Here is a 13,294-nt window from a genome sequence, read left to right as displayed (position 1 = left end):
GAGCTGGCCGAGACCCCGCCTCAACCCGACGTCCCGCCGCAGGCCACACCCCCCAGACCCTCGCCCCGCCCTTCCCGAGGCCCCCGCCGCAGGCCACACCCCCAGCACCCCGCCCCGTCCTGCCCTGGTAGCACAGCCGGTTCCGCCACCGAAGCGGTGGAGCGAGCAGCGGCGCCTGCTTCCGCCTGCCCCACCCACTGGCCGGCATCCCAGGATTAACAAACAATTGTGTTTATTGACAAGTTCATACATCAGTACAAACGGGCACGTTAAAAACAGCCCCCCGCCCCGTGCAGCCGAACAGGCGGCGGGAAGCGCCGCGACCTGCACAAAGTAGAAAAGTTATAAATAAGGGGCTTTCAAAACTGGGCGGGGGCGAATCTGGAGTTGGGCGGCGGTTGCCGGTGGCCTCAGACATGCAGAAGGGGACGGGGCGCCGGCCAGGCCACGACGCCCCTCACCCACATGGGGCAGAGGGCAGGAAAAGGGCGGCCACGTTCTCACAAACATCAGGCGGAGGGAAGCTCCCTCCTCGTGAAGGACCTGGCCCAGAGGGCGAACCTGAGTCCCACCTGCGGTGGGCACGGCTGGTGTGGGAGGTCGGCGCGCAGCGGGAGTTCCGGGGCCATGCGGGTGGCGGTGCTAGAGGAATGGGGAATGGCCAGGTTTGGAGCAGCTCAAGCGCACTCAGGCTGATGTCTCGGAGCTGGGCACCCTTCGGAACCCATTTCTTTTTTTTTTTTTTTTGAGATGGCGTCTCTCTTTGTCACCCAGGCTGGAGTGCAATGGCGCGATCTCGGCTCACTGCAACCTCCACCTCCAGGATTCAAGTGATTCTCCTGCCTCAGCCACCCAAGTAGCTGGGATTACAGGCGCATGCCACCAGGCCCAGCTAAGTTCTGCATTTTTAGTAGAGACAGGGTTTCACCATGTTGGCCAGGCTGTCTCTATCACCTGACCTTGTGATCTGCCGGCCTTGGCCTCCGAAAGTGCTGGGATTACAGGCCTGGGCCATCACACCTGGTCCAGAACCCATTTCTTTATAAGCTTCTGCCTACCGCACAGCAGCGCGGGTGAAGGGGCTCTTGTGGCCTGAAGCTGTGGTAAAGCTGCTCTGACTTACCTGGAGCAGAGGGGAGCAGCAAGGCCCACAGACACCTTTCCTCAACTCTTTAACAGCCTCACAACTTGGTCCCACTCTACCTCCTATGCTCCCCTATCTCCTTCCCCTCACACCTAATTACTGCCCTTTTACATTGTAACCTATCCCCTCACCTCTGCCACTTATCTGTCCCATCTACCACTTTTCTAGTGTCTCCTTTGGCCCTGGCACCTCCCTCCTCTCACAGCATCCAGCACACCCGTGGGTGCCCAGCACTGCCTTTGAGGAGGTTCCTTCTACCTAAACCAGGTGTCCTATGGGCCATCTCTTATCAGCCAGACTGTGGACACCAAGAATCCAGAATCTGGGTTCACTTAGTGTGCTGTGCCCCTTTTCTGCTCCCTGATATGTGTTCCACATAAGCCAGGGTGGTGAAGCTGAGGCAGGATGTGAGCAAACCAGGCACACAGCAGCCAGCCGGATACTCTAGCAACCAACACCCAACTGCATGCTGTACAGGTAGCGGGGTGTGTGTGTGTGTGTGTGTGTGTGTACGTGTGTGCACATGCATGCGTGTGATCTCATCTGTGGCCGAGGTCCTCAGGAGGTGGGCCAGCGCCCTGTAAACGAAGGACGTTCCAACACAGGCTTGTGACTGAGCATCATTCAGGATGCAGGGAGAAGGTGGCCTCTGGGCTCCAGCAGCCGGCTGGGGTCCAAGGCTGGAGAACAGGGAAGAACAAGGGGCTGAGGAAAGGAGGCCAGAGCTTCATGTTTGCCCAGGTGAGGGCTTACTGTCCCGCAGCAACATCCCACAGCTGGCTCAAGTTCTGGCCAGGAGAGAAAGGGGTCACAGGGAAAGACAATGCTGGGCCCCTCTTGGAGGGAGAATAGGAGTGGAATGTGGGGGCTCAGGTCCTAATACCAATTCAAGTCTCCTGATGGCTGGGGACACCCTGGAGGGCCTGACGGCTCTGCCTTTCTGAGCTGCCAGGTATTAGGGAAAACCACCCTGCTCTGGCAGCCAGGGGAGTGCAGCTGGTGTGAGAGGGGAAGTGGAGGTAGAAGTGAAGGCCCACAGTTGGCTGAAGGGCCCTGAACACCACATCACCTCACCTCGACCCCAGAGTACCCTGTGTATGCTCCACCCCAGGGAGCTGATCCCTGCAGAAATTTCAAATGGCTTCTAAGAGAGGGCCAGCCCTTCCCAGATTCCGAGATGGGGCAAGCTGCCCTCCTACCTCTCACAGCACCAAGATGACAAAGACCCAAGACCTGTCCCTGCCACTGGAGGGGCTGTGGAGGCAGGAGTTCCAAGGAAGTGAGGCAACAGTCAGGGAAATAAATTAATAAATACAGGCGCCCTATGAGGAGCGGCTGAGAAGGCTGCTTTGCCTCTGAACACTGCTCCCTGCTTTCCAATCCAAACAGCCCCGTGGGTTTTGGTGAGTGGCAGAGGGGCTGCAGTTTGGAATCGCTGAGGCATTCATTCACTTGGGACAGGCTTCCGGAACTCAGAGTTTGCGTTCCATGCGCCGTTCCACAGCTCGAAGCAACAGTTCCGAGTATTGCTCCAGCAGGGCCTGTGTCTGCTCGGCTCCCACAGCCCCAGGGCTGCCGCCTGGGCTGGACGGCACTGCCCCAGCCAGGGCTTCCAGCTCCTGTCGCACTGAAGAGAAGGTGTCTCTGAGGAGCTGGGCGATCCGACTGTGCTCTGCTGAGGGCATCTTGCAGCCAGCCACCTGAAACAGGACCCCCAGAAGTGAGGTGGGGGAGCCTGTCAGCAGACATACAAAAGGGAGAGGCCCCACTTCGGTCCAGCCTGCCTCAGAAGAAGGGACTAGCTGGGAACCCTACCTGCCAAGATCAGCATGTATGGCCAGGGGACATGGGATGCGGCAGATTCTGGGGGTGACCCCCAAAGTGGATCCCATCGGATTGCAGAACCGTCTACATCTTACAAACAACTCCTTATGACAACTCTGGCAGAATCTGCTTTCTCTTTCAAAGTTTGGGCCTTCTTGGACTGTCCCCTATGTCTAAGGGGGCCAAATCGTGGATATGAAAAAGGATGCCATTAATAATTACACTGGGACAACATAAACTGGGATTGTCCTGAGCCAACTAGGAGATGTGGTCTCTCCAGGCCTCACCTCCTGAGGGAAGTCTCCAGCTCTTAACCAGAAACGACCGCAGGTGCCTGGTTCAAGAGGCTAGCCTGGCCTCTACTCCCCTCACCTATGCTGCCCAAGATGCTCTTGAGTGTTCCACCCTGTCAGCAGAACAGCCTTAGTATGCCATTCTGGACATGGCTATCTGAAACACCCAGCACTACTGATGTGCTCACCCTCCTGCCGGGGGGCACCTAACACCCACCGAGTGGTAGAGCCGCACGGCCTGGCGCACGCTACCGCGGAGCTCTGCCACCAGCTGCTCACACTGCTCCAGGCTCACCGCTGGCTCTGAAAGAGACGGATATGGCTCAGTGAGACCCAACATGCAGCCCTTTCAGGCCTCCGCACCCAAGACACTCAGAGCAGGAGAGACCTAGCCCTCAGCATTGCACCCCCAACTTGCCCTCAGTCCCTTCCTCTTGCCTTCTCTTCCAATGGCCTCCCCAACACCACACAAACAAGGTCCAGAGGAGAGGGCCAGCCCCAAGTTCAGAAGCCACTGAATGGGCAAGTGGGTCAGAAGGAAATCATGAAGGTTAGCAGGAGGGTCTCACCATCAGGGGTGTGACTTATGGACCTGAGACGGGAGCAGAGAGGCCGAGAAACACCAGAAGCTGAACCCACAGAAATGAGATGGAGCCAGAGAGCGGCCAACAGAGACGGGAGAGAAAGGATGGGGCAGATGAGAGCTGGGGAGCTGTGCACACCTGAGTCCTGGCTCAGGGCTGCCCCTGGCTTGGTGCATTCCATGGGGTTGGGAGTCTTCTCAGGGGGTGGGGGCGGCAAGTTTTCAGGGCCTCGGAGGAGGCTGCTGACTGGCAGTTGCTGGGCACAGGGGCTGCTGGGCCCAGGATGAGCCTGGCACTCTGTCCTAGGCTTGGCAGTGGTACCCTCCCCCAAACAGGCCCATCTCTCAGTTGTACTGTGAGCTTTTCCTAGGCCCAATGGGAAGCCAGGCTTTTCTGCCTCGCCAGGGGTCCGGCCTTTGGTGACAGGAGAGAATGCAGCCAGGGTAGGACGGTCAGGCAGTGGTTTGGGGATGTCCAGGACCAGGTGAGCCCGGCTGGGCAGGGCCAGCTTGCTGAGTGGTGAGACTCGGATAGGGGCAGGAGCTTGAGGTTCAGCCACCAGGCCCAGGTTCTCCCCAACAGAGATACTGCGGGATATCTTGGCCATGGAACTGGTGGTGGGGTTCTGATAGGAGTGAGGCCGAGACGGAGGGCCATCAGCTAGGGGCAGGGAGCCCAGACCATCCTGAGCTTCCATCTCCCGAGAGAGCAGTGGGCCTGGTGAAGGGGCCTGTAGACCAGCCTCATCTCTTTCTGCAAAGGAGACAGAGGTATACGCAGGTCAGGTGGCGAGGAAGGCATCCCAGATGCCAACGCCCAATCTCAAAGAGCTGCTGTTCCCCTCCACATGCCCATTAAGGGACACCCAGTGGCCAGCACAGTAACACATCAGGGCCACACCAGGCCCTCCCTCCTCCAGCATGTACATGTGTTCCACACACCCTACACCCCAGCCCTGAGCCCAGCAGGCTCCTCACCCTGTGGCACCAGACTGTGCACAGACTGGGCCTTCTGGAGTCCAGATAAGGGGCTGGCTGTGGCCACTCTCTTGGGAGCCCAGCTGCTGTCAGAGTTGAGACGGCATCGTGGCAACAGCACAGAGGCTGCCTGCTGTGGGCTGGGGTTGCCGGAGGACGGTTCTACCTCCGGGGGTGCTCCAGGGGGACTGGCACCATTGCCTCTCGGCTGCTCACCAGATGCCTGTGGCACCTGGGCTGGTCTCGACATCAGTGCCAGGCTTGAGGAGGATGGGGATGGTTCCCTATAGGGAGGAAATGTGAAAGAAGAAACAGAGAAGGCTCCACGCTCCTCCCTGCCAAAATGGCGAAAAACTGATAGCACCAGGGCACTAGGAGAGAAGGACAAGCACAAAGCCAGACAGGGCTGGGAAAAGGCCAAGTTAGCCCAAAACTGGGAGTGCTAAACACCCCAGGCATGGAGAGAGAACACTGGAGGAGAGGGCAGCAGCCCTGGGAGGCCAGGAGAGCTGGAGCTGCTGCTGGGGGGAGGGGCCTCTGTACCTGAGTGGGCGGGTCTGTACTTGCAACAGGTATCGTGAAGAGATGCTCCGAGACTCTGACCTCTCTGGCACCTGCACTGGGGCCCCTACCAGGGTCAGAGAAATCATGAATTGGGGCAGAAATCAAGCCCTTGACACAGATTTTGCCTCCCTGAGACCCCCAGCCACTGCCTATACCCTGGGACCCTCCTCTCAGGTAAGCAAGGAGGGGAGAAGGGCAAATTGCAGGCACTAAATGCTGGCCCTCTGACCACACCTGGAGCAGCTCCATTGGCCAGAGTCTCAAAGTGCTGTTTCAGAAACTGCTCCTGGTCTGGAGTCCGGGGGCTGCCCTCCTGCAGCCCATAGGGGCCCATGCCTCCCTCCTCTTCCTCCTCTTCTTCATCACCCTCAGCTGGCTCTTCAAGGTCTGAAGAGATGCCATCCACACTGAGGGGCTCCGTGCTCTCAGAGTCTGGGTGTGGGGAGGGGAGAGAGGCACTGCACTGCACCCATCTGTTGCCAGAGCCTCCCCACTCACCTCCAGGCCCCACCCACCATGACCCCTCCCTCCAGGCTGCAGCCTCACCTTCAGTGGGGTGCTCGGGGCTGGAAAGGCAGCTGCTGCTGTAGTCCACAGAGCAGGCACTGTCAGGGCTGTGCTTTTCTGAGCTCCTGCTGCCTGGGTACACTCTTCCCAGAGTTCCCCGGGCTGGAGCCTGCACCTGGAACTCACTGCCAGGATTCCAGCAGGGAGAAGAAAAGGCAGTGAGCAGAGGTGGGCAGCAGCCCTGCTGGACTCTTGCCTGTGATCAGGGTGAGGGATGAGGCAGTGGTGAGCTAGAAGGAAAGCCCTGAGTATCCTGGGGGCCAACCCTCCCTCAACTAAAGAACACTCACAGGGAGGGGAAGACGGGGGTGCTGCACAGCCCACGAGGTCTGGCCAGGGCAGGATCCTTACCTGGTATCCATGGTGGGGCTGTCACTCGGCTCCGGGTAGACAATACCATCTTCAACGGGTGCAGGTTCCAGATCTTGGGCAAAGACCCCTTCCTCTTGTGACAATAATCGGATAATACGGGGACAGGAACAGGGTTGGGAAGCCTGAGGCCGAGGGGACTTTTCATTCTGGGAACAGGCAAAGGGACGTTACCAGAGCAGCTGGCGTGAGAAGAGGTGGCGGATGAGGCAGTGGTAGCTGGTGGTTAAGCCCTGAGTATCCTGGGGGCCAACCCTCCCCATGGAGAAGAGGTGGAGGTGAGTAAAGATGTGCTGTGCACTAATTCTAGGGGGAGTTGAAGGACAGACACCAAGAAGCCAGGCTGGGCTCCAGCTGCTGATGTGAGCTTCTGGATGAACTGTATTAGCACTCTGGGCCGCCAACCTCCAGCTACCACTTAATACCAAGAGTCCTCCAAGAAACCCAGCCCAGGACAAAGGCCACTTTTGCCTCTCTACCCCAACCCCTCCCCTGCCTACCCTGATGACCAAACCATACGGCCCAGCCAGCCTCATCCTGGCTTTGCAGTTCAGGTTACCCATGTGCCACAGGGGCAGAGCAAGCATAGCTGGACCAGTGCTCAGGTCCCAGCTGGTGGCAAAGGCTGCCTAAGGCCCCTTGGAGCTCTCTGGAGAGCTGGGAGAAAGCGGGCTCACCTGGCTAGTGAGTGAAGTTTCAAGGGCCTGCTGCCCATGCTTCCTGGGACCAGATGAGATGGTGGCCAGCGAGTCCTGGCTAGGGCCCCGTGGGCTTGGAGCCAGTGTTTCCAGCTGCCGTAGGTCCAGCATGGATCGAACGCTCAGCTCCACACCTGGCTGAGCCCAGCGCCCCCTTCTTCTGGGTCCTGGGTTGGCTGCAGGAGCTGGGTCCAGGAACCCCACGGACTCCTGTGCCTGGTGGGAGGCAGGGTGTGGGGGAGGAGTAACAACCACCACACAGTAAGATCAACAAATATCCACATATCCCTTACTATGTGCCTGGCACACTACACATATTAGCTTACTTCATCCTCACAGCAACCTTTTGAAACAGGCACTAGTATAATCCTTGTTTTACAGATGAGGAGACTGAAGCGCAGGGGGCTTAAGTGACCAGGCCGCATCCCACAGGCAGGAAGTGGCCTGCAGGTTAGTCTGGCTCCAGAGTTCATGCTCTTAGCTGCACTCCACATCCTCGGGCACATGAACCTCTAGTCTCAGCCTTCACCTGGTATCATGGACGCCTCAGAGGTCTCTCAAAGTCTCCTGCTCTGAGGACGGCCCCACCAGCAACCACTTACGACCAAGAGTCCTCCAAGAAACCCAGCCCAGGGCAAAGGCCACTTCTGCCTGTCTACCCCAACCACTCCTTTTGCCTCTCTACCTCACTTTTGCCTCTCTACCCTAATCGCTCCAATGGCTGGGGGCCCCAAAGTCCCTTCACACCACCAAGGACAAACCTATAGCCCAGGCCTGAGACCCCTGGACGGTCAGGATGCTCCAGAGACATCACAGCATCATCACTCTGTGAAACTGTTGCTGACAACGGAAGGTACTGGTGCCTGGGGACTTGCTCTGAACCTTGATCCCCCTCTGGCCACCCCAGAGCAGTCACTCAGTTATGGGTCCCCTCATGGCCTTTTCCCTCTAACTATTCTGGAAGTTCTCTGCTTACCTCCTAACCGGGGTCTTTAGAACTACTGTTTCTCCAGATCTCCGCTCTTTGGATCCTTGATTTCCTGCACTTTAGTTCTATCTGGCTTAGAGGCCCTTTGACCTCTCCACCTTGAGCTGTTCTCTGATGATATTTACTTCCAGGCACCAGGCAGCTGAATAAGTGCCACACCTCCCCAGGGCTGACTAACTCTGTGTTCCATCCACCTCATCTGGTCCACAAGAAGGAAATACCTGGGCTTTCTTCACCCCCGTACCCAGGACTGGCCCAGCTGCTTCAACTTCCCTGACAAGGCCTTCCTTGGATACAGGAGTGCAGCATGTGGGCAGACCCCATGCCCCAATACCCCTACCAGGTCCAGAAAGCCCCGTTCTCACACCTTCCTTTGCCTCCTCTAACCTTGGAAGAACATTTTAACAATGGCGACTCACCCGACTCATCTCCCAGTGGGACAGGCTTCGGGGCAAGGCAGGGCTGGGGACCGAGGCTAGACAGAAACAGGCAGTCAGGGCAGGTGTCTCCTGCCCACCCACCCCTGGAGCCCTGGCCCCATCAACCCATACCGTGTGTGGCCACAATGATGCCTCAGTTTCCTCAGCTCACACCGCTCTCACCCCAGAGTCCCAGAAAAACCATATCTAGCCATTATACCAACGAGGGACTATCTGCCCCCACACCCAACTGCCACGGACCCAGTGCTTTCTTGGTATTCTTGGCAAGGACGGGCAGTGCTGGAAGTTCTTCTTCAGTCCCCTCATCTTCTCCCTCCTTGTCACTGTCTGATGAGAGAGCAGGTCCAGGAGACAGCATCGATGGGGCCTGGTGCCTGAGTCCGAGACAAGGAAGGGCATGGGGATAGGAGACTCAACAGGGGGAGAGGAGGCTTAATGGGGGAAGAAGGAAGAGGAGACTCAACGGCGGGGAAGACAAGATTCAGTGCGGGGAGAGGAGACTCAACAGGGGGAAGAGGCTGACATCATGGATCCTTGTGTGAGAGGTAAGGTCTTGGGAGACAGAGTTGTGAACGGCAGGCCCAGAGCATGGAGGAAGTGCGGTAAGCTCCCAGCAAACCATCTGCACACCCACCCATCACTTGCCCACATTCTGTTCTCACCGGTTGGGACCAGAAGCCCTTTGGGGAGAGGATGGTCCTTGCTGCTTGCCGCCCCGCTGACGCTGGCGCAGCTCGGCCAGACGCTGCCTCATGCTGATGGTCATCTCAGAGCTCAGGCGCCACACAAATATGCAGCTAGGGTAAAGCCACACAGTTGGCTGAAGCGGGGGTGGGCAGAACTCTGAAGGGGGCAGTGCCATTCGTTCCCCTTATCCATGGTTGGCAAGGAGACCAGAGCCACCCTCCACTTCAGCTCAGGCACAGCCAAGAGATATTCCTGTTAACCCCACTTCCCAGAGACATCACTAAAATGAAGAGAGGGGAGGGCAGGGTGCTGTGGCAGAGTAAGAATCTGCCTCTCAGGGAAGCTGGCTTCTGCTCACCTGTCCCCAGACACAGAGATGAGATGTTTGCAATCATTACTAAATTTCATGCCAGTGACAATCTCTGTGAAGAACAAAGAATACAGCCTATAAGCCACCTTAAATTCCCAACCAAGTCCTCTCCGTCCCAACAGTGGACACGGGGGTTGGCTGCAGGGTAGGGGTAGGTGGCTCTGTGGGTCCCAAGAAACTAACAGAAGAGTGAAGTTTCAGGGGTAGAACTCACTCAGGTTTACGCAGGTATCAGCTTCTACTCAGGTATTCAGGACTATACTCACCTGAGTGACCAAACATGGTGGCCACACACTCGCCTGAGGAGAAGTCAAAAATGGAGAGATTCTTGTCGGAACAGCTGGTGGCAATGTAGATCCCTGAGGGGTCTGTCTGCACCTGAGGAGCAGGGTGTGCAGCTGGAGGACACGGGATGTACCAGTCCCTCCCATCCAGCACCACTCTGTCCCCGATCCCCTATCCGGTGCCCCCTCCTGGGTCCTTACCTTGATGAGTGTGCCATCCTCACCCTGTGACCCTTTAAACAGCTTCTTCTGCTTCCCGCTGCTGATGTTAAATATCCTGTAAGAAACACAGTCTCTTTCACGTGAGGAGGCAGTGAAGGTGGAACACGCCTGGGGGATGGAAGTGCCAGCTTTCGCTGCCAGTCTACACTCTCTGGGAGCTACCAGCAGCAGCAAACGGGCTACCACCTCTTGGGTGAGGCAAAGTATTGTAGGCTCAAGGGGGTACAAAGTCCTGTACAGAACGACAGATGTGGGAACTTAGCTGCACAGAGCTGACCCCCTAGGGCGATGAAGGAACGTGGGCAGAGAGTCGGAGGAGGGGACGCCCACCGAATATTTCGGTCCTGGCAGCCGATGGCCGTGTACTTCCAGCTGGGCTCCACATCCATGTCATAGAGCGTCGTCTTCCGCACCACGTGGTGTGTCCGTGTGAACTGCACTCCATCTCCAGACTGCAGGGGTGGAGCATGTGGACAGGCCCACACCCAAATGCCTCACCAGGCCCCAAGAGCCCTACTTGCGCCTCCCGTCACCTCTTGTAACCTTAGGCAGGGAATGGCAGACCCTGCCCTGCCCCGCCCCTCTCAGGAAAGCCCAGTGCCCTCACCTTCTGCGCAGTGCGGAAGTAGATGCTCTTGTCGGCTCCACAGCTGATCATGCGGACTTGCCCATCGCTGGCTATGAAGGAGGGAGGCCCAGCTGTTCCCACTGTTCTCACACATGGGAGCAGCCTGTCTCCCACCTTCCCTCCATGAGATCCCCCATCAAGCTACTCTACATGCCAGGGAAAACCAACTAAATTAAACCTGGAATTTCCTTTCTCCCTCTCCTCAGTCCAACCTGGTTGGCTCAAGTCCCTGCACTGAGAGTCTCTGGTCCACCTATCTTCCCAACCAGTTCCAGGCCTCCCAGCTGCTGTCCAACACTCCCCAACGACTGGCAGACCCTTCTCATGGAGATGGGAGGCAGGTGGCAGCAGGGGTGAGTGTGGCAGGATGTGTCTCATTCACCCTGCCTGCACCTGCAAACTTGACAGCAGTGATGGAGGATGAGTGTTCGTCCAGTGTCTGCTGTAGGCTGTATTCCCGCCCGGCATCCAGCACGTGGATCAGCCGGTCGCGGCTCGCCGATGCTAGCAGTTTCAGACCTGGGGATGGAAGAACTCCATCAGCCCATGAGTGCCCTGAACAGCCCTTATCTGGGCCTGGCAAAGAGCCCCAAGGGAACTGAGCCCCATATCCCCAAGCCATGTGAACCACAGAGCAAGGACAGAACTGTCCTCCTCTAAACCAGCAAAGACACAATGATCCAAAGATTACCGACCCCACATCCAAGAGCCAGGACAAATATAAGTGGCACCGGCAGGACTGCAGGAGCCCTGTGCCATTCCGGGCATTCTCCTGACCTGTGTCTGGCTTAGAATACTCCAGGCACAGAATCTCAGAGTCATGGGCCTCCACCTTCAGCATTTCACTCAGGGACTGAAGTTCGTGCACCCTGCAAAGATGAGGAGAGGTGGGAAGAGGCGATGGCCAGGTCGCAGGAAGAAGGACTCACGCCCACTTCTACATTTTCTCCTCCTACCTTTTTCCTTTTTGTGAACTTTTAGGCTTAGAGAAAAGTTGCTGAAAGAACAGAGCGCTTCCATATTTCCCTTACCCAGCTTTCCCTAATGTTAACATCTTACATAACAATAGTCTAATTATCAAAACTAGGAAATTTATGTTGGTATAATACTATTAATTAGAAAACTTATTCAAATTTCCCCAGTTTTCCTGCTATGTCCTTTTTCTTGACTCCAGATCCTATCCAGAGTCCAAATTGCATTTAGTTACTTCTCCTTAGATTTCTGTGGTCTGCAACAGTTCTCCAGTCTTTCTTTACTTTTCATGATCTTGATGCTTTTGAAGAGTAATGATCAGTTACTCTGTGGTATGTACCTCAATTTGAGTTTGTTGGATGTTTTCTCACGCCTACATTGAGTTTATGCATTTTTGGTAAGAATACCACAACAATGTTGAAACATTGTCACATTCTTCCTAGTACATCCTATTACGGGCATCATGATGTTGACATGAGGATGTTGATATGAGGATGTTAGTGTATGACCACTTGGGGAAGATGATTTCTGCTAGGTTTACTCATTGTAAAGTTACTACCTTTCCCTTGTAAATAAGTATCTTGTTGCCCAACCTTTTTGAGCCCAACCCTCCGTAAAGTTCTAAACACCTGACTCTGCACCACGAGTGGCAGTCAGTACCCACCCAGGGCCTGGCATTACCTAAGTGTGCCCATACGGTCCCCTGATGCTAGATGCTGTCCATTGGGGCTGACACACACCGAGCGGATGCCCACGCGGGGATCCATCAGGGACGCATCTGCTTTGTCTCCTCCAGGCAGCTCTGTGTCCAGCAGGGCCTGGGTGTTCCCATCCACATAGATGATTTTAATGAGGTCCTAGTGGAACAGGTTAGAAGAGGTAGATGAGGCAGGCCTGACCAGTACAGCTGTAAGGGGCAAGACAGCTGGGCAAAACAAACCCTTGGACCACAGAGCACAGCCAAATGAAGGCTGGAAAGCCAAGGCCTAGGGACCCGTTCCCAATAACAACGTGCAAAAGCTGTGAGGAGGGGGGCACTGAGGGTGAAGCAGGGCCCCACAGCCTCAGGGCTCACACTGCTGAGGATGTTTCGGTGGAGGGTGGAGCCATGCACCCCGGAGCTCTCTGTATTCCATAGGCGGATGGTGTTGTCTGAGGAGCAGGTAATGAAGGAACTAGGGGGCAGGCAGGCCTGGTTACTGTCCTTCACCTCGGGGTAGACCTGAAGGGGCCGAGGGAACACAATCAGACCTCCATTTGGGAGCAGTCCTCTGCCTACCCAAGGAGATGAAAGGGAATGGGACGAAAGAGGGAATGGTGGCCAGGACTTAGTCCAGTGCCTGTCACAGGCCATACATAGCTAGTATAGACTCTTCATTATGACCAAGGGGAAGCACCCACTATAAATCAGGCACTCTTCTATGCCTCCCACTTACATTATTTCATTGTATTCTTAGAACAATTAGGTGAAGCAAGTACACCATTTTACAGTTGAGGAAACTGAGGCTTGGTCAAATTCAATAACTTGTTCAAGATCACCGAGGCAAAACTAAAGATGGGGCACACTGGGGAAGCCTGTAACATTCAAATTCAGTCCCCGGGATCTATCCCAGGGAATTCACTGGAGAAACAGGGAGGCAGCAGGAATCTAAGATTATACTTGGGGATCCCTACTTTCTGTCC

At 56.2% G+C, this 13,294-nt stretch overlaps 1 protein-coding gene across 10 annotated transcripts in view; it reads right to left on the bottom strand.

Moving 5' to 3' along the window:
* Positions 1-727: 727 nt before the first annotated feature.
* The window catches only part of MAPKBP1 (mitogen-activated protein kinase binding protein 1), a 52,929-nt gene continuing 40,362 nt past the window's right edge, over positions 728-13,294 (bottom strand). For 5 of the 10 annotated variants that reach the window (XM_073995567.1, XM_073995569.1, XM_073995571.1 and 2 more), the window contains 21 exons: positions 12,687-12,833; positions 12,293-12,468; positions 11,417-11,508; positions 11,033-11,158; positions 10,619-10,689; positions 10,342-10,463; positions 9,991-10,066; positions 9,772-9,883; positions 9,494-9,557; positions 9,111-9,245; positions 8,689-8,822; positions 8,428-8,483; positions 7,000-7,236; positions 6,306-6,471; positions 5,933-6,091; positions 5,621-5,818; positions 5,366-5,450; positions 4,823-5,106; positions 3,831-4,598; positions 3,479-3,564; positions 728-2,844 (listed from right to left, as the gene is read on the bottom strand). In XM_073995567.1, the coding sequence (XP_073851668.1) occupies positions 2,617-2,844; positions 3,479-3,564; positions 3,831-4,598; positions 4,823-5,106; positions 5,366-5,450; positions 5,621-5,818; positions 5,933-6,091; positions 6,306-6,471; positions 7,000-7,236; positions 8,428-8,483; positions 8,689-8,822; positions 9,111-9,245; positions 9,494-9,557; positions 9,772-9,883; positions 9,991-10,066; positions 10,342-10,463; positions 10,619-10,689; positions 11,033-11,158; positions 11,417-11,508; positions 12,293-12,468; positions 12,687-12,833 (3,522 nt within the window). In that variant the 3' untranslated portion in view covers positions 728-2,616. Of the gene's footprint in view, positions 2,845-3,478; positions 3,565-3,830; positions 4,599-4,822; positions 5,107-5,365; positions 5,451-5,620; positions 5,819-5,932; positions 6,092-6,304; positions 6,472-6,999; positions 7,237-8,427; positions 8,484-8,688; positions 8,823-9,110; positions 9,246-9,493; positions 9,558-9,771; positions 9,884-9,990; positions 10,067-10,341; positions 10,464-10,618; positions 10,690-11,032; positions 11,159-11,416; positions 11,509-12,292; positions 12,469-12,686; positions 12,834-13,294 lie in introns of all 10 variants that reach the window. The other 5 variants (XM_073995568.1, XM_073995570.1, XM_005559263.5 and 2 more) reach the window with 3 other exon arrangements.

The sequence above is a fragment of the Macaca fascicularis genome, chromosome 7 (genome assembly GCF_037993035.2).
Source record: "Macaca fascicularis isolate 582-1 chromosome 7, T2T-MFA8v1.1".
In the NCBI taxonomy this organism is placed as follows: Eukaryota; Metazoa; Chordata; class Mammalia; order Primates; family Cercopithecidae; genus Macaca; species Macaca fascicularis.
This window is presented reverse-complemented; position numbering and strand designations above follow the sequence as displayed.